This window comes from Salvelinus alpinus, chromosome 1, assembly GCF_045679555.1.
Source record: "Salvelinus alpinus chromosome 1, SLU_Salpinus.1, whole genome shotgun sequence".
In the NCBI taxonomy this organism is placed as follows: Eukaryota; Metazoa; Chordata; class Actinopteri; order Salmoniformes; family Salmonidae; genus Salvelinus; species Salvelinus alpinus.
The window spans coordinates 93,962,088-93,983,840 of NC_092086.1; the positions used below are offsets into that span (position 1 = coordinate 93,962,088).

General features: G+C 40.3%; 1 protein-coding gene across 2 annotated transcripts in view; it reads left to right on the top strand.

Moving 5' to 3' along the window:
• The window catches only part of LOC139534882 (ectodysplasin-A-like), a 75,431-nt gene that overhangs the window by 48,714 nt on the left and 4,964 nt on the right, over positions 1 to 21,753 (top strand). For both annotated transcript variants that reach the window (XM_071334412.1, XM_071334420.1), the window contains exons 2-3: positions 4,917 to 5,025; positions 20,815 to 20,850. In XM_071334412.1, the coding sequence (XP_071190513.1) occupies positions 4,917 to 5,025; positions 20,815 to 20,850 (145 nt within the window). The remainder of the gene's footprint in view (positions 1 to 4,916; positions 5,026 to 20,814; positions 20,851 to 21,753) is intronic.

The window sequence follows — 21,753 nt, forward strand, 5'->3', positions numbered from 1 at the left end:
AGATGGGGTGCTAATGTCATTTAGAACATTGTTATATAGATGGGGTGCTTATGTCATTTAGAACATTGTTATATAGATGGGGTGCTAATGTCATTTAGAACATTGTTATATAGATGGGGTGCTAATGTCATTTAGAACATTGTTATATAGATGGGGTGCTAATGTCATTTAGAACATTGTTATATAGATGGGGTGCTTATGTCATTTAGAACATTGTTATATAGATGGGGTGCTAATGTCATTTAGAACATTGTTATATAGATGGGGTGCTAATGTCATTTAGAACATTGTTATATAGATGGGGTGCTTATGTCATTTAGAACATTGTTATATAGATGGGGTGCTAATGTCATTTAGAACATTGTTATATAGATGGGGTGCTTATGTCATTTAGAACATTGTTATATAGATGGGGTGCTAATGTCATTTAGAACATTGTTATATAGATGGGGTGCTAATGTCATTTAGAACATTGTTATATAGATGGGGTGCTAATGTCATTTAGAACATTGTTATATAGATGGGGTGCTAATGTCATTTAGAACATTGTTATATAGATGGGGTGCTTATGTCATTTAGAACATTGTTATAGAGATGGGGTGCTAATGTCATTTAGAACATTGTTATATAGATGGGGTGCTAATGTCATTTAGAACATTGTTATATAGATGGGGTGCTAATGTCATTTAGAACATTGTTATATAGATGGGGTGCTAATGTCATTTAGAACATTGTTATATAGATGGGGTGCTAATGTCATTTAGAACATTGTTATATAGATGGGGTGCTTATGTCATTTAGAACATTGTTATATAGATGGGGTGCTAATGTCATTTAGAACATTGTTATATAGATGGGGTGCTAATGTCATTTAGAACATTGTTATATAGATGGGGTGCTAATGTCATTTAGAACATTGTTATATAGATGGGGTGCTAATGTCATTTAGAACATTGTTATATAGATGGGGTGCTTATGTCATTTAGAACATTGTTATATAGATGGGGTGCTAATGTCATTTAGAACATTGTTATATAGATGGGGTGCTAATGTCATTTAGAACATTGTTATATAGATGGGGTGCTAATGTCATTTAGAACATTGTTATATAGATGGGGTGCTAATGTCATTTAGAACATTGTTATATAGATGGGGTGCTAATGTCATTTAGAACATTGTTATATAGATGGGGTGCTTATGTCATTTAGAACATTGTTATATAGATGGGGTGCTAATGTCATTTAGAACATTGTTATATAGATGGGGTGCTAATGTCATTTAGAACATTGTTATATAGATGGGGTGCTAATGTCATTTAGAACATTGTTATATAGATGGGGTGCTAATGTCATTTAGAACATTGTTATATAGATGGGGTGCTAATGTCATTTACAACATTGTTATATAGATGGGGTGCTAATGTCATTTAGAACATTGTTATATAGATGGGGTGCTAATGTCATTTAGAACATTGTTATATAGATGGGGTGCTAATGTCATTTAGAACATTGTTATATAGATGGGGTGCTAATGTCATTTAGAACATTGTTATATAGATGGGGTGCTAATGTCATTTAGAACATTGTTATATAGATGGGGTGCTAATGTCATTTAGAACATTGTTATATAGATGGGGTGCTAATGTCATTTAGAACATTGTTATATAGATGGGGTGCTAATGTCATTTAGAACATTGTTATATAGATGGGGTGCTAATGTCATTTAGAACATTGTTATATAGATGGGGTGCTAATGTCATTTAGAACATTGTTATATAGATGGGGTGCTAATGTCATTTAGAACATTGTTATATAGATGGGGTGCTTATGTCATTTGAGCTGAAAGAGAAATATACCAGTTATCCAATAATAGTTTATTTTGTTATTTACAGTTAAGAAACTTTCTCAGAAGCAGTCTTGGAGACATTACTTTTCTACATCTATCAAGTATTGAACGACTACTCCATAATAACCATGACTCATATAGATTTATATCCAGAGTGTACTCATTGCTAATGCAACAATGACCAAAACCAGATGTACATAAGTCAAGAGAGCAATGGGAATCTGATTTGAATATTACAATTGATGAGGGGGTATGGTCGGACCTATGCCAAGATAGTGTGTCAGTGACTATCAACACTAGATACAGACTTATACATTACACCTTCCTCCACCAACTCTATCTGACACCTCAGAGGCTACATATATATAACCTTGAAATATCAGAAATGTGTTTCAGATGTGGAACAACAGAAGGCATTTTTTTGCATTCTACTTGGCAGTGTACTATATAATTATGGAGGTCCCTTTCCCACTTGACCCTGAAATATGCCTTCTGGGTAACTTTACAAATGTGAGTTTGAGGAATAACTTCAATATCATATTTACAGAAATCGTCTTTGCCACTGCAAGAAAATGTGTTGCATTGACATGGAAATCTGATTCCCCTCTCCCAATTCCAAGATGGCTCTCTGAAATTAATAAGTGTATTCCTATTAAGAAGATGACCTATGCTTTAAGAAATAAATTCAACTACTACTTTGTATGGCAACCCTTCCTGGACTATATGGAAATACTTCCATTGGGGTTGGTGATATGTGCTTGTAGATCGATGTTAATATTGTCTCTCCGTAATGTACTGTTTATATTGCTTTATGTATGTGTTGGTCTCTCTTGTCTTTTGCCTTATTTAGTCATTATTAGTATTAGTATTATTCAAACATTATAATAAAAAAAATGTAATTTGTAATTGTTTTAATAAAAAATGTATTTTGGGGGAGGGGTGGGGAGGGCTGAATAAGCTTTTTTGTAGTACTTACTCTTGCTGTGTTGTATTGTTCGGTTGTTCAATAATTGAAAAATAAAATGAAATAATTGTTATTATTTTGTCCAACAACATTGTGTTCTTTCTCGCTATAGGCTGTGTTTGCAGATATCTTGTTTCATTCAGTATATATTTGATTGACATGCTCAGTAATTGTCAGGATGTAGTGATCTTCTGTTGGGGTGAATCAAATGAGATTACATCATAGTGTTTGTCATCCCATACTTGTCATTTTTTTGGGACTGAGGATCTCCTCTGTAATAATTGGATGGAAGCCTCTTGTTAGATTGTAAGGTACACATTTACTCTTCATATTTATAACTTTTTGTAATGTAGATAGCATTTGTATCATAAAGGTGAGCAACAGCATACTGTATAAACTACATCTATTTGGTTGTTATAATACCTCAATGGAAAAGTACTTGGTGAGAGTCAAGTTGACACAAAGCTGCGGTTCAGAGGTCTTGTCTCAGGCTCTACAGACTATAATGAGTGCCTGTCAGGGTAACTAAAGTTTTGGCTGTCCTCTCCCTTTATGGGCTGGCTGGGATATCAAAGGCCCCGCTGATAAACAAAATAAACTCCCACCACTGCTTTCACCCTTTATTGTCCTGCCCGGTTTTAATGTTGGCCAGGTGCAGAGTTAAGCACAAACTCTAGCATTTTTAAGCCGGCATGCAGCGAGCAAAGCATCCACAGAAGCATGCCTGTTGTTGGTATCACTCAGCTACAGTATGACCGTACATCCTCAGTACTGCTGAATAAATCCATTGTTATTACATTGTATTTGATTGTATCCATTGGTTACAGTTCTCGTGTAACATTCCTGTCCTGAACTCCAATATTTTAGAGTAAAGTATGTCATGTAGGTAGTAAGTACCCTGATATCAGTGCAATATCCATATAGAACTGAGACTACTCTATAAACGCTGACACGCGTATACCAGCATATGAGACTCACCTCTGAAGAGTCTAATGATAGTTGGTGGAAGTGGACTATCACCCCAAAGGAATGTAGAGGGGCCATAAAATGAAACTTTTGGCTGGGAGTCATGTGACAGATGGGTAATGCTCATTGTTCACGTTTGGCAAGCCCTAGTCTCTCTTGCACATTTTCCCATAATTTTACGTACGTAAATCAGCGTCACTCATTTATGTAGGGCTTTTGAAACAGTAGTTTGAAGACACGTTTATGGAAAACGGAACTAGTGAAAATGAGCTATTAGTGTCCTGTAATGTATTGGGGCAAAACTCCCTATAACTGTTCACCCTATAACTGTTCACCCAGGCTTTATATAAGCAGGCTAACACAATCTTGTGGAATGCAGACAACCCATGTTTAAACCCAGTCAAGAGTAACAATTATTTTCCTGCCCTAAGGTTATTGGTGGACTTTTGGAATTGATGGCTGCTGCTTTCTATTGTCATAAAATGTGCTATTTTCAATGAGTAATCAATACCACATCTCAAGTAGGATCCTCGGCAACGAGCGGCCTGCTCTGCCAAGGGCAGCGTTATGAGCTCAACATAGGATTGTCTACTATCCAACAGACAGAGACTGCCTGGGTTTGGTTTTCTGCATCTTGTACTCAAGCCTAATGCCTTCCGTCAATGGAATCATGTTTTCACATGGTTTCCCCTGGAGTTGGGCATGCATCTGAAATGTTCATCTCTTGCACACTATCTCCCTCTCCCATTCTTCCTATCCCCTCTTCTTAGTATCTGTGGAGAGGAACTCTGCTTATCGCGTTGCAGTTTGGTCTAATTTATGTTCCATAAGTGCAGGTCTCATAAATACTCAAAGTGAACAAAGCCAAGTAATTCAATCCTGTGTCAACAAAGGCCAAAAAAACAGACAAATCTAACACCAGTATGGATATGAAATATAATTTGAAAGAACATACACTTTTTCTTCTTTTGCACACATTGCCCGTGATTTCCATGAATGTTATGAGATTATAGGAACACATTTTGTTTATCTTATGCAAGTATTCATGCCTTGCTTGTTGAAATGATAAAGACTCCAATGCAAACAACAGTTCTATTTCAATTTTATAACACTTTTCCTTGTTTTCTTCACTGACCAACAGAATAGGTTGCCTCTGGGGAACAGTGACGAAAGCTCTCACCTCAAAGAAGACAGAGATAATGCTGTCCATCGCACCAAAAGGAGCCAGCAGAATAAACGACTTGATTCGGGTATGGATTCTTTCTTGGAACAACGATTTCATTACATTCAGAGAATGCCTTAAACTTTCATGTTCTAATTTGTTAAATGACTGGACGGATGGGTATACATCAAGGTTTTACCTCCAGGTAAAAGACTCAAGACAGCAGGGATAGAGCAGGCCTGAACCCAGTATGCTGTATGGTTCATGGTGGGCAGTGGTATAATGGAAACTATACGCAGGTATACACCGTAACCCCGTTTCTTTTCAGTGTACATTGCGTATATTCAGTTCTTAATTACATTTACATTTAAGTCATTTAGCAGACGCTCTTATCCAGAGCGACTTACAAATTGGAAAGTTCATACATATTCATCCTGGTCCCCCCGTGGGGAATGAACCCACAACCCTGGCGTTGCAAGCGCCCACACGGGACCAATCCCCACTGATGCGTATCAAAATAGTGGAGTGGAGTTATAAGCCGTATCAATTAATAAGGCTGATGGAATATATCATAATGTTTAGCTTAAGATGTTGATAAACTATTATTTCTTCACATTTTAAACGCAGCAAGGAATGTGCACACAGTGGTAGGCCTACAAGAGAACTCACTAGAACATGTTTTCTAGCCAACCGAATTAATTTAAATGTCCTAAATCATAATTTAAGTACACGTTTAAATGTCACATGATAAGAACAACCATCTATCAAAACGAGTCAATGGCTAGCTAACAGTCTAGTCTACTGACAAGCTAGCTAACTAGCTGTTTAGCTGGCTAGCATACCCACAAACTCGTTTTAATCATATTAACCAGCTAGCTAGCACATTATCTTGTCAAACTGTTAAATTAGTAGCCAGACAGTTTCAAGTGATGTTAAATAACAATATAAGTCTTCTACAAACTTTGAGGGTGGTTTCTCTAAACAGTTCATCAGGGAGACCTCCGTTGTAACTAGCTATGCTGCGCTCTATTGGAATAGTTAATACTCAAATTATACATTGTTTTGAAGCTTAAAATCTCCTCTTTCCAATAGTGTATATAACTTCCAATGTGTTTAGGGGTCAATGTGACTGATTATGATAGAACAAGCCACGTATGACTAGCATAATGCCTTTGGCCTCCTAGACATTGAAAGAAAGTTGATTTGAAAGCCAAGAGAACAGGAGACTGCATATGAGGAACTGTTTATAAAATATTTATTTATATGTTCGGTTTTTGGCGTGGCTATTTTGAACAAAGGTAAGACATGCCTCATAATATGAAGTAAAACATCCAGGATTCAAACAATTAAGGAACAGGAAAAATATAGTGATGCTAGTGATCGGCCTATCGTCTTCTGGTAGCCTATATGGAAAGGCTTTACCAAAATCCTTCTCATTTAATGTTAACTAGCTATAAAGTAGCCTATGCCTACCTGGCAGAATGATATCATGATTATTTGCATCAATCCAGTGGACATTGGTTTTGCAAACTCCATCTCATGTGCGCTACAGAAACACCACTAACCAAACAACAGTGCTAGTGCCTGTGCACTTGAATTAAAGGGTAACTACACTCAAAAATCTACATTTCTTAAAAGTGATCTCCTGATTTGGATTTAGAATATCCAATTATGTTGCTTTTCTATTTTTTATTAAATGGTGAGAGCGAAAACCTGAAAACATTTTGAAAAAATCTGAAACCTATGAATTTCTGACACAGTTGACAGCTTAATTTATGTATTTCAATAGTAGACCTACTATACCAAGATGAGTGAGAGACCATGCGGTAGGATTTTACAGTGAGGAGGCAACAGCAGTTCTTTACTTTTCTTGCCCGGGTGAGGCTTTTACTAGCAAACAGGAAAATAAGCCACCAAAAACTTTACAATTATTTACAAAAGAAAGTAACAAACTGGAAGTTGCAACAGGAACATAAACTGGGGATAACTCCCAAAACAGTTGCACTCAAACAACTCCGAACTTAATAATACCTGTCCACAACCAGTCCCTTGCCTGGCCTAGACAGAAATTACAAGGCTTAGATAGCCTACCTGGAACCTTCACTATGGACCGTCCAATTATTAACCAATCATCAAGTATCAGTTTCAATATGGACCACACCATTATTAACCAATCATCAATTAGCATTTTTTATTTTTTATTTTTTTCACCTTATTTAACCAGGTAAGCTAGTTGAGAACAAGTTCTCATTTACAACTGCGACCTGGCCAAGATAAAGCAAAGCAGTGCGACACAAACAACAACACAGAGTTACACATAGAATAAATAAGCGTACAGTCAATAACACAATAGACAAAAAAGAAAGTCTATATACAGTATGTGCAAATGGCGTGAGGAGGTAAGGCAATAAATAGGCCATAGTAGCGAAGTAATTACAATTTAGCAAATTAACACTGGAGTGATAGATGAGCAGATGATGGTGTGTAAGTAGTGATACTGGTGTGCAAAAGAACAGAAAAGTAAATAAAACAATATGGGGATGAGGTAGGTAGATTGGGTGGGCTATTTACAGATGGGCTATGTACAGCTGCAGCGATCGGTTAGCTGCTCAGATAGCTGATGTTTAAAATTAGTGAGGGAAATATAAGTCTCCAGCTTCAGCGATTTTTGCAATTCATTCCAGTCATTGGCAGCAGAGAACTGGAAGGAAAGGTGGCCAAAGGAGGTGTTGGCTTTGGGGACGACCAGTGAGATATACCTGCTGGAGCGCGTGCTACGGGTGGGTGTTGTTATCATGACCAGTGAGCTTTACCTAGCATAGACTTATAGATGACCTGGAGCCAGTGCGTCTGGCGACGAATATGTAGCGAGGGCCAGCCGACTTGAGCATACAGGTCGCAGTGGTGGGTGGTATAAGGGGCTTTGGTGACAAAACGGATGGCACTGTGATAGACTGCATCCAGTTTGCTGAGTAGAGTATTGGAAGCTATTTTGTAAATTACATCGCCGAAGTTGAGGATCGGTAGGATAGTCAGTTTTACGAGGGTATGTTTGACGGCATGAGTGAACGAGGCTTTGTTGCGAAATAGGAAGCCGATTCTAGATTTAATTTTGGATTGAAGATGTTTAATATGAGTCGGGAAGGAGAGTTTACAGTCTACAGTCTAAACACCTAGGTATTTGTAGTTGTCCACATATTCTAAGTCAGAACCGTCCAGAGTAGTGATGCTAGTCGGGCGGGCGGGTGCGGGCTGCGAACGGTTGAAAAGCAAGCATTTGGTTTTACTAGCATTTAAGAGCAGTTGAAGGCCACGGAAGGAGTGTTGTATGGCTTTGAAGCTCGTTTGGAGGTTAGTTAGCACAGTGTCCAAAGAAGGGCCAGATGTATGCAGAATGGTGTCATCTGCGTAGAGGTGGATCAGGGAATCACTCGCAGTAAGAGCGACATCGTTGATATATACAGAGAAAAGAGTCGGCCCAAGAATTGAACCCTGTGGTACCCCCATAGAGACTGCCAGAGATCCGGACAACAGGCTCTCCGATTTGACACACTGAATTCTGTCTGCGAAGTAGTTAGTGAACCAGGCGAGGCAGTCATTTGAGAAACAAAGGCTGTTGAGTCTGCCGATAAGGATACGGTGATTGACAGAGTCGAAAGCCTTGGCCTCGAAAGCATGTCGAAAGCATGAAGGCATGAATGCACAATAAACATATTCAGACAATAATCAATATATTACTAAATATATACACACTTCAGTCAATAGTGTAGGACCCTGCATAAAGCAGGGTAACATTTGTTCTCCCTTGGAATTCAACCACATTACAGATCTCAGTAACACATGATAAGTAGCGCTCCTGAACACGGCTGTGTTTGACACACCTCCTGATGCAGCAGGAACAAAGGATTCACCTCTTCATTCAACGAGGATTACCGGTATGTTTGCAAACAATTTTTTACCTTTAACCTAGCGATTGCATCACCAAAATATTTGCACTTGAAGCATATTAAGACTGAGTAACATAGCGCTACAAACAAATGGCTGGCACATCCAAAACCAAATTAATGTTGGCGTGAACTCTAACATGCATTTCTCTCTCATTACAGGCAGTACTGAAGGACATGGCTAAACACATATTACATTCAATAAATTAATTTGAATTCTCATAAACCCTTAAAGTGTTTCAAATGTCTGGTTACTTATATAAGGCATGTCTTTAGATTGTGAAAGAGATTATTTGGACGATCATCACAATTGGGTTTATCATTTTAGGTCATTCAGAGTACATGTCACTGTTTCTCATGTTTAAAGAATTACACAGGGCGCCTTTCCTTCACTGGGAAGGCCGTTTAGTTGCATTTACAGAGGCTGGATCTATGCACTTTGGGAGGGAGACGTTGTTCCCCACTTCTATGTTGTTGGTATAAAACCAGAATATAAGTAATTACATTTTTGCGGCCGTTCTCCTGATTTCTTGGTTTGAAAGGAGTGAGCACTGGATTTTTGATGTGGTATTCAGTTCAAAGCCTGACATGCATTGCATTGGAACATTTACAATGCAGTAATTTGTTTGGGCGCTCTGTCATTAGAGGGTTTAAGTCTCTCTCTCTCCCTCACTCTCTCTTTCCATTGTGGGCTACTGCTGCTGCTTAGATATCAGTTGAAGTGAGTCTACATATTTCAGCTTCACACAATAAGGTTGGTATGATCCTGCCAGAATTAGGATCTGCTGGTGAGGCATTGTTCCTTTCCTCGGATTACCTCCAGTCAGGGGAGGCTGAGGAGATGATTGACATGTGTTTTGGACGCTGCTGCTTTCTGCTCTGAGGATGTATTTACATGTAAATATGGTGCAGGTCCAGTGTTTTCATTGGAGAGGTACTGTAGGGAAGAAGTGGTGCTGTGATTCCAGCTGGAGAGCTGCTCTTTTGGCTTAAAGGAAAGATTCACCCATTTTGAATGTTACTATATATTTTTTCTTATCTCTGAGACAAAATATGCATATCAGAGATGCACAAAAACTACACTGAACAAAAATATAAATGCAACATGTAAAGTGTTGGTCCCATGTTTCATGAGCTGAAATAAAAAATCCCAGAAATGTTCCATATGCACCAAAAGCTTATTTCTCTCAAATTGTGTGCACAAATTTGTTTACATTCCTGTTAGTGAATATTTTTCCTTTGCCAAGATAATCCATCCACCTGACAGGTGTGGCATACCAAGAAGCTGATTAAACAGCATGATCATTACACAGGTGCACCACTTTAAAATGTGCAGTTTTGTCACACAACACAATGCCACGGATGTCTCAAGTTTTGAGGGAGCATGCAATTGGCATGCTGACTGCAGGAATGTCCACCAGACATTCATGCTTCTCTGTTTCCAGAGAATGTAATGTTAATTTCTTACCATAAGCTGCCTCCAATTTTGTTTTAGAGAATTTGGCAGTACGTCCAACCGGCCTCACAACTGCAGACCACGTGTAACCACACCAGCCTAGGACCTCCACATCCGGCTTCTTCACCTGTGGGATCATATATCTTTGACATTGTTGCATGTTGCGATTATATTTTGTTCAGTGTATATATAACATTAAAAATGGGTGACTCTTTCCTTTAATGCTGAGGATCTCCCCTGATGGTCACTGATGAGGTGTCAGTCACCAAGAACAATTAGGGAATAGGATATTAGGAGTTAGAAAGTAGTATGTTAGATTGGTGCCAGGAAAGGTTTCCACTGGTGATAAAGATACACACAAGCACAAAGGTTCTGCATGCCATATGAAGTGTGCCAGAGCACAGAGTATTGCAAGATAGGTGTTGGCAGAGCCCAGAAATGACAGGGTTTTTGGCTGCCTCAGAAATGCCTGCCTGGCCTTGAACTACACGCATTCCCAAGATCAGCGTTGAAGAGTGACTCCCCTACAAACATCCAAAGAAAAAGTATTGGAAAGAGAACAGGTACTGTATGGAAGGAAAGGCCTCTCCGAAAGAGCCCCCAAAAGAATGTGACAAGAATAGGCAATATGGAGGGCTACAGCAACTGCAAATGTATATTTTCACTGGACTGAAAATACACCAGACGGTTCGTGTATGATCACACTGCTCAGGCTTAGGGCACTTCCGCCTGCCTTAGAACCAGACGAGACGCTTGTGCGGTGAACAAACCTTCTGTGACACCTTATCTGTTTTGATCATACCATCTTGGGTTTAGGAGACAAAGCAGGAGGAAGGGAGGGAACCTACTCCTTCTGTACTTCCTCCCTGGGGAGATTTAACAATGTATTGAGGGTGGCATTAATCTTTACAAGCACAAAATGATTGTGATTTTTCATCTGTCAAAGAGTACGGGGTCAGTGTTGTAACCGGTAGAAGTGGGATCGCTGGGAGACATGCCCTGACACAGACGACTGCTGCTGTTGAAAGGAAGAGCTTTATGTTCACCTGTCATGAAGTTCCTCCTCCTTATCACCTACATGTGTCACTGAATTTATTCACAGAGATGTGTTCACACCGCAAAACCCATCTGTCTTCGCTTCACAGTCGGATCTAATTCAGTTTAACAGAATTTTTATTCCAAGATATTTATTCATTCTTTCTGGAGTGTAGAGTTTGTGGTTGCATTGGAAATGGATTGTGAGAGTGAGTCATGAAAGCCTTGTCCTTGTATGCTCTGTGTGCCATAGTGTAAACTGGAACACTCAGCATGGGGACTATCAGAATGACATATGTATACATACATATGTGAGTCTTCAGAGTTGGTTGGCCCTACATATGCTTCGTACACCGGATATGCCTCTTCTCTGTCTCACCGCAAAATGGATTTGTCAGTTTTATAGGGGATATCTTTAAACACAGACAGGTACAGAGTTTCATGGATCTAAGGGGAAAGACTGCAGCCTTACTAAATCAGAGGCTTATTATGTCAAATAATTCTTAGTCTGTTTTGGTGCAGTCATAGTTCTACTGATATATGGAAGAATGGTGCCGGAGGGGATGGCTGCCGCTTTACGGGCTCTTTAACCAATTGTTCTATTTTGTGTGTTTTTTCACATTGTTTCTCATTTATTTTGTACATAATGTTGACGCTACCGTCTCTTATGACCGAAAAGAGCTTCTGGATATCAGAACAGAGATTACTCACCTCGAACTGGACAAATATTTTTTCTTTAATGAGTCGGACACAAAGGATACAATGTTGCTCTCAGACAAGGCCCAAATCCTTGTCATTAGCATGAAGAAAATAATTAAATACAGGGGGCGGAGATCAGGGTGCCTTGTGAGAGTTTGTCAGTGAGTGGGTAACCCGCCTCTAGTATCCATTCTATTAGCCAACGTGTAATCACTGTATGAGCTCAGTTCAAGACTATCCTACCAACGGGACATTAAAAACTGTAGTATCTTATGTTTCACCGAGTCGTGGCTGAACGACGACATGGATAATATACATTTGCTTGGTTTTTCGTGCATCGGCAGGACAGAACAGCTACGTCTGGTAAAACGAGGGGTGGGGGTGTGTGTCTGTTTGTCAATAACAGCTGGTGCACTTTATTTAACTAGGGAAGTCAGTTAAGAACAAATTCATATTTACAATGACGGCTTACCCTGGCCAAACCCTAACCTGGACAAAGCTGGGCCAATTGTGCGCCGCCCTATGGGACTCCCAATCACGTCCGGTTGTGGTACAGCCTGGAATCGAACCAGGATCTGTAGTGACGCCTCTAGCATTGAGATGCAGTGCCTTAGACTGCTGCACCACTCAGGGGCCCTATTAAGGTAGTCTCGAGGTATTGCTCACCTGAGGTAGAGTACCTCATGATAAGCTGTAGACCACACTATCTCCCAAAAGAGTTTTCATCTATATTTTTCGTAGCCTTCTACTACCACTACAAACCGTCTCTGGCACTAAGACCGCACTCAACGAGCTGTATAAGGCCATAAGCAAACAAGAAAATGTTCATCCAGAAGTGGCACTCATAGTGGCCGGGGACTCCAATGCAGGCAAACTTAAATCTGTTTTACCTCATTTCTACCAGCATGTCACATGTACAACCAAAGGAGAAAAAAATCTAGACCACCTTTAATCCACACATAAAGACACGTACAAAGCTCTCTCTCGCCTTCTATTTGAAAAAAATTGACCATAATTCTATCCTCCTGATTCCTGCTTACAAGTAAAAACTAAAGCAGGAAGTATCAGTGGCTCTCTCAATACGGAAGTGGTCAGATGACACGGATGAAACGCTACAGGACTGTTTTGCTAGCACAGAGATGTTCTGGGATTCATCCAATGGCATTGAGGAGCATACCACCTCAGTCACCGGCTTCATCAATAAGTGCGTCGACGACTTCGTCCCCACAGTGACTGTATGTACATATCCCAAAAAGAAGCCATGGATTACAGGCAACATCCGCATCGAGCTAAAGGCTAGACACTACTCCGGCCGCTTATAAGAAATCCCGCTATGCCCTCAGACGAACCATCAAACAGGCAAAGCGTCTATACAGAACTAAGATTGAATCCTACTACTCCGGCTCTGACGCTCATCGGATGTGGCAGGGCTTGGAAACCAAGCTGCGAGCTGCCCAGTGACGCAGGCCTACCAGACAGGTTAAATGCCTTTATGCTCGCTTTGAGGCAAGCAATCATGCATCATGCATACTGAATCATGCACGAGAGCATCAGCTGTTCCGGAAGACTGTGTGATCACGCTCTCCGTAGCTGATGTGAGCAAGACCTTTAAACAGGTCAACATTCACAAGGCTGCGGGGCCAGACGGATTACCAGGACGTGTACTCAGAGCATGGGTGGACCAACTGGCAAGTGTCTTCACTGACATGTTCAACCTCTCCCTGACCGAGTCTGTAATACCTACATGTTTCAAGCAGACCATCACAGTCCCTGTGCCCAAGAAAGCGAATGTAACCTGTCTAAATGACTTCCGCCACATAGCCCTCACGTCGGTAGCCATGAAGTGCTTTGAAAGGCTGGTCATGGCTCAAATCAACACCATCTTCCCGGAAACCCTAGACCCACTCCAATTCGCATACCGCCCCAACAGATCCACAGATGATGCAATCTCAATTGCACTCCAAACTGGCCTTTCTCACCTGGACAAAAGGAACACCTATGTGAGAATGCTGTTCATTGACCACAGCTCAGCATTCAACACCATAGTGCCCACAAAGCTCAACATTAAGCTAAGGACCCTGGGACTAAACACCTCCCTCTGCAACTGGATTCTGGTCTTCCTGACGGGCTGCCCCCAGGTGGTAAGGGTAGGCAACAACACATCTGCCACGTTGATCCTCAACACGGGGGCCCCTCAGGGGTGCGTGCTTAGTCCCCTCCTTTCTCCCTTTTCACCCACGACTGTGTAATCAAGCACGACTCCAACACCATCATTAAGTTTGCTGACAACACAACGGTGGTAGGCCTGATCACCGACAACGATGAGACAGCCTATAGGGAGGTCAGAGACTGACAACAACCTCTCCCTCAACGTGAGCAAGACAAAGGAGATGATCGTTGACTACATGAAAAGGAAGGCCGAACACGCCACCATTCACATCGACTGGGCTGTAGTGGAGCGGGTTGAGAGTTTCAAGTTCCTTGGTGTCCACATCACCAACAAACTATCATGGTCCAAACACACCAAGAAAGTCGTGAAGAGGGCATGCCTTTTTCCCCTCAGGAGACTGAAAAGATTTGGCATGGCTCCCCAGATCCTCATAATCCTCATAGCATCCTGACCGGTTGCATCACCGCCTGGTATGGCAATTGCCCGGCATCCGACCATAATGCGCTACAGGGGGTAGTACATGCAGCCCAGTACATCACTGGGGTCAAGCTTCCTGCCATCCAAAACCTATATTTTATTTATTTATTGAACCTTTATTTAACTAGGCAAGCCAGTTAAGAACAAATTCTTACTTACAATGAAGGCCTATCCGCGCAGCCCTATGGGACTCCCAATCATGGCCGGGTGTGATGCAGCCTGGAGTATACTAGGCGGTGTCAGATAAAGGCCCAAAAGTCATAGACTGTTGTCCCTGTTACCGCACGGCAAGCAGTACCGGAGCACTAAGTCTAGGTCCAAAAGGCTCCTTAACAGCTTCTACTCCCAAGCCATAAGACTGCTGCACATACAATATATAATGTGCAGAGTACATATCGTACCTCACAAATCCACAAAGGTCAATTACAAAGACATAACTTTAAAAGTATTCAAGGAACTAATGCAGTGTCATTTCAATACTGCTTGGTAATGGGCCGCAACTGATCCGGCCTCCTACTGTGAGACCAGTCCAAATTGCAACAATGAAGCTGCTGGCTAACTTCACTCTTTTTTAAATCAAATTAGCCAGAGAGACGACAGATTGGCCAATTGGCTCATCTTCTTGTTACCCCCCCCCCCCCCCCCCCACTCATCCCCTCTCTGCTTGTGTTAGGTTCCCCTGGGCCACTCCTCTTCTCAGACAGCATACCATGACAAGGCCTTTGGCAGGACTGGCCTTACACCAGCTCACTGGATTATATAATGATGTTTTTCCCCTTCAAGTAGAGCAGGAGAGAGTAGAGCAAATTTTCAGATGTGACCATTGGCTTACTCATTGTCTAGAATAACAGCTGTTTGTTTTTATAATTCAATTTGATTTAAACATTTCTTGTCCATTACTTTTAAGGACCAAGCAGCCCCGGTCTAAAGGTCTTTCCAAATTAGCTAAAAAGACAGATGATGTTATCGAACAAGCTGAGTATGGTTGAATTAGCAAATGGATATGTGAGTTTAGCTCTACATTACAAGCTTATTCAATTAAGGCTGAGCTTTAAAGCAAATAGCGAAATTCTCAGCCCTAAGGAATGCATGTTAACAATTTCCCCCACCTGCTTCCTGGCAGGTCTGTCCTTTTATTTTGATTAAAAGAAAAAAAGACCATGTATTACAATCCCATGCCATGAATCACAGTCTGAGCTCAGAGGTTAGAGCTGCACTGTGCAGGACCGATGCAGTATGAGGTTACACAAAGCAGATCCTATTCCATTTGGACAACTGGTGAGGGCTTCTTGACAGTCAGATATTTTAGGTTTGCGTTGTGCCTTTTTTATTAGATTTTGGGGGGGAATAGGCATGTTGCCATGTGGTAGTACATGTATGTACTTTCAGTTAGTACAGAAGAAACAAAGAAGAAATATTTTCTCAAAGTTCTAGCCATTACAAGAGATTAAGTATCCTTGTTTTAAATCAGGCTATTTTGCATTAGTGGCTTTGAGCAGGAATGAACACTCCCAACCCAACGTGTTGACAGTGAACACTCCCAACCCTCAGTGTTGACACACTGAGTGTTTTCACACATTGACTCCCTCTATGTTCTCCGTTTGATCGCCATAATATATGGATTCTGTTCCCTCACTGCTAGATTTCAATTCACTAATGACAAAGTGATTGAATGACAGAGAGACTGGTATGTATCTATAATTGAATGTATTGCAATTTGTTTGTTTAACACATGCTAACAAACATCATAGCTAAGTATGCTTCCGGCAGTATGACATGATGTCTGACATATGCCAGACTGTGCACAGTGCTATGTAGAACAGTGTTTGTCACATGTATCCAAAATAACAGAGGTTACCCCAGTGCAAATGTTTTGTATTGATTCCAAATGGTAGACCGAGGGACCATCTGTAATCTTTTGACTGTTAACAGTTAACACTAAAGTGTGGGATACAACAGAGTCCTCAGCTGTTGAGCCATGACTGGATGTGTTAATGATGGAAGTATATCAGCTGGCCCTGGGAGAGGACTTAAAAGAGCCCTCTGCACTATCAAGCCAAAGGAGCTGGTACTGAAGCATTTGCCAAAATAATAATTTCTCTTTCATGTCAGATGCACTTTGCCTTCATAAATATGCAGTTTGCCTTTGCAAGCCATTTCACAGCAGATGTGTTTTTGTAGTACGTGTTGTGAAAATGTGTTTTCAATGTTGGACCTCTTTGATGCTAATTTGTTCCATTCATTAAAGCATTGTACCACTTTTGTTGTCACAATCTGTTTATAGATGGAATATGTGAGATTATTTTCAGAAATCAATTATCATGAGTGTACGGACATTAGAGCTGTGTCACACTGGGGACAGCCTTGTTCTCTCTTGTTGTTGTTCTGTTCCCCTGCCTCTCCATAACACATTTACCAGTATTTATTAACCATATCCCCAACCATTAAATTCCTGGTGCACCTCTGGAGGCTGTGCTGAGCCATGTGCCTAAGTGGGGACACCTCTTGTAAAAACAGCTGAGTAATGAACATTGTGTGTGTGTGTGTGTGTGTGTGTGTGTGTGTGTGTGTGTGTGTGTGTGTGTGTGTGTGTGTGTGTGTGTGTGTGTGTGTGTGTGTGTGTGTGTGTGTGTGTGTGTGTGTGTGTGTGTGTGTGTGTGTGTGTGTGTGTGTGTGTGTGTGTGTGTGTGTGTGTGTGTGTGTGTGTGTGTAATGGAGCTCATCTGGGCCAGGACCTGTCCCTTTTTACCAGGGTGATGGGAGGAGGACTTGACCTTGCTAGTTTGGATGAGTGGTTAGAGCATTGGGCCAGTAACCGAAAGGTCACTGGTTTGAATACAGGAGCCGACAAGGTGAAAACTCTGTTGATGTACCCTTGAGCAAGGCATTTAACCCTAATTTGCTTCAGGGGTGCAGTCCTACTATGGCTGACCCTGTAAAAATCTATCCGGTGTATGTGACAATAATATATATATATTTTTTTTTTTTGTCATCATGTTCTTATTTTCACTCAACAAGAATATGCTTGTTGCTGGGGAAAATGTATGATGGAGAAATGACCACGGTTTCCCCATCAACATTTACCGCTCGTCTATTGTCAAGGCAGGCAGGGTGTGTCCAAGGCTGTGGACATGCTGGCCTTTGGTGTCAACATTTTGTGACTGACAACCTGAACATAAAACATACTTATGGCGGCAGAGTAGAAGAGCTTAAGCATTACCGTAACTATCTATCTACTGGTAACAAAGCTGTCCATGTTGACTGATACAGTACGGCCATGAGAGTAAGCAGACACACTTGGGATGGAGGGGAGATTGTGTTTAAATGTTTGTTATATCTGTACAAATCTCTTGTCAAACTGGATTTGTTCAAGGCGCAATGTCATCATAACTATCTTAGACAAGTGTTTATTCGGTTAGGTCAGAAATGGAGACTTCAATGATTCTGTCTCACTCTCCAACCATTGCATGTTTCATCCAAACAGAGCAAAGGAGTGTTAACTCATATATTATACACACATTACAATGTGTAAATACACAAAACTCCTCAGTGAAAAGATCAATCATTTTGTTCTTTCTCACATATGGACATGGATGCTTTGGTAGTTATATAAAAATACAGAGTACAAATAAGTCTTATTCTTTTCTAATCTTTTGAATCTTATATCTGATTGATTATTAATCGACATGGGGTTTGTTTTCCGAACTATCTGTATGCAGAGAGTTTGCTGAAGGCATTTTGATCTGTTACAGATGAGAGATCTTAATTTGAGCCAGATTGCTACAGCAGAAAAATAATCCTGCAGCAACAGGAAATGTGAAATATTATGTGGATTATAATGAATTAAAATTTTTCTTAGGGGTTGATACATTTTGCGTTAGGCCAAATCAAGTATGACATTTTAAAGTGGAAATTACAAACTTAAGAAGCATTCAGCAACAAAAGAGTGATCAAATTTAAGATCCTACATCTAGCTTTCAATTCCTCTTTCCGGTAAAACAGTCTGTTCCTAGACGTCTGCCAATGAAAACAAAGTGAAAAGTATTGTTATCACTTATCCAACCGATTAGTAAGTTGTTTAATGAGTAATGCTCCCTTTGGCTGTTTTCTGGCTATGACAGATTCCAAGATTCTCTGCTAGGGTTTTAGACAGATTGATTAGTGAGTGGGTGTTGTTGTAGGTGGACAGTTTCCTTTAATATGAGGAGACTTCTATCTTGTTTATACAATATAGTTCCTGCATGTAAAGTCTTTCACATTTTAGCACAGTTGGGCCTGTATGCACATTGACAAAACGAAGGAAGATCCAGTGAATTGGAATGTTTTGGAGTCTGTTTCATGTGCTCTCAGACTCATCTTCCCATCTTCAATGTAAAGTTGTTCACCATTCAGATCCATAGTTAGCCATGCAATACATGTTTACTTTGCACATCAAAGAAACTATTTAACTCATTTGAAATGAAAGTCATCTGGAATAAATACAACATTTAAGCTAGCGTCTTAAGCAAATTTTTCTTCTTACTTTTGATCTCTTATGTTTTGAGAAAAATATATATATTGCGTGAGAAGACAACCAGAAAACATTAAGAAACAATGGTAATTAAAACAGCAAAATGATGACATTTATTGAGAAAACAACTTCTAAGCCAATTCAAACAGACACACAAAAGTGCATATCACAGGTCTTACAGTGTGATTGACAGTCTTCTTACGTATTTTCCCTTTTTTTGCTGTACAGATGTTGTTTATTGAGTTGAACAAGGATGTTAGGATATTATTTTCCAATTGTATAATTGTAGCGCTTTGGATGGGTCCATTCATGCAATTCAACTCAAATAAATGACATGTGCTGTGCACTCGTTACAGTGAATTTTACTTTCACTGTCCATCCCAGACTCTGATTCGGGTCCAGTAATATCCAAGTCTTGTTGTTTTTGGAGTCCTGACATTAATTACATTGTGCTCAGCAAGTCCCATGCTTGCAGTACCTGGCAGAAAGCTGTGGTTAGGGAAGTTGTTTTCAGGAAACCCTAACACACTTTATACAAAGAAACGGGTCCAAATAGACCACAGAGCACAGCAGCGGGCACAGCGCCACACCATCTCTCACTGATAACAAGTGTTTCAGCTCAGGGCCCTCATGGCTTTCATGGACACAGTGATTGGGATTTTTTAACATCTCTGAAATAAATATTTATGTAACTTTTGGAATGTGAGATTTCCCCAGTTTTGCTTTCTTAAAAGTTGTTCTTATGACTCATGTAACACACAATGCTCTTAACTTCTTTTCATTCCATGTCAACATTTGGGAGAGAAGCTTCTCAAGCAATGGTCAACTCAAACTCTCTGTTTGTGTTGTTTGACATAGCCAAAGCTACTGCAACATACAGCAGTATAAACAATGAAAACGACCTTCAGAGACATTTTCCTCAAATCAGTAAAATTCCTGAGTCTTTAAATGATAATTACTCCCAGACCACCTCCTGCTCTAGACTTTTCACAAAGGGTTTGGCATTTCAGATGTTTCACTCTTAATGTGTTCCAGATTTTATATCACTTATTAAAGAGAAACATTTTAAAGTGGAAATTACAAACTTTTGTGCATTCACAAAATGTCCAAAATGAGAAAATCTGTTTATGTCTCGATACATTATCTTGATACATCTACAAGGGTTAGGCATACTGGGTGTCCTCTCCAAACTAAGCCCTCTAATTTCATGAACAGACTATTTTAAAATCATATTTGTCGAGTTTATTGAATTCAGGTCAATAGCATGCTGATTCTTTTCATAGCATTTGGGTTCAGCTTGTATTAGCCACAAACATCCTCAAACTAACTCCAATCATTTACTCCACATGCTTCTACACTATTATATGACTCATGGGTTATCTGTAATTCTGCAATCCAGACTAGGGGAAAGATGAGATGGAAAACCGTAAATACATAGCTTTGAGAACTGATCAGAAGTGGCATACATCTTGTGCCAGGGGTGGAGTGTTTTAAGCTGTAATGTCCTGCATCTGCATCCCCCTATTCTTGTTTGACTCTCTCTATCTGTATGTTCTCTCTCTTTCACATGGATGGAATCACATCAGAATCACATGGAAACAAACGAAAAGAAAGGAAAAAAGGTACAGTAAAAGAAAAACATTCCTACATCTATCCTTAAAGGAAAGCTTCACACATTTTGAATGTTATATTGCTTTTGTGTATCTCTGAGTGATGTTCTATCGATTCACTGGGTCATTTCATGTTTTATCTGAGTTATAGGCTTTCAAGCAGGCAGACATCCGGCCAGTATGATGTAGCACTGTGATATAGTCGCTCTCAATACACTGGAAGTTAATAGGAATCCGACTTTTAGATCGCGAAAATGTTTATCATAAATGTCAGATTTCAATACTGGCCGATGTCATAACTCGGGAGGATGTCTTCTCTCGAATGAGCCATTGATCATATTTTTGCAATATTCTTACCTTAAGAAATGTGTAATTTAATGGAGGATCTAGCACATTTTTCCTATTTGTCTGCCTCTCCAGTCCAGGGTACATTGCATGGTGCCGTTGCCAGAGATATTAGAGAAAGGAGATAGGAATCCAAAGAATGAAGGAACATATAACGCCCCACCCAGCAGACTGTCGACCAATCTCGTTCACGTTGTCATGCTGCGTCACGCGATTGCTAAGCTAATCGTCACGCAATCCTTTCTCAAAGTCAGTGTATATGTCGAGAAACGTGACTATTGTCCTCTAAAGTACGTAATGTCATGAATCCAAAACTATACGATATTACAGAGAGCAAGAGAATTATCTCACATCTCGGAAGAGTTATTTGTAACTTATTTTGTACATAATGTTTCCGACACCGTCTCTTATGACCAAAAAGAGCTTCTGGATATCAGGACAGCGATTTACTCACCTCGTACTGGACAAAGATTTTTTTCTTTAATGAGTCTGACGCGAAAGATTTATTTCAGACACCCGACAAGGCCCAAATCCCTGTCATTCGCATGAAGAAGAGACGGAGATATCGGG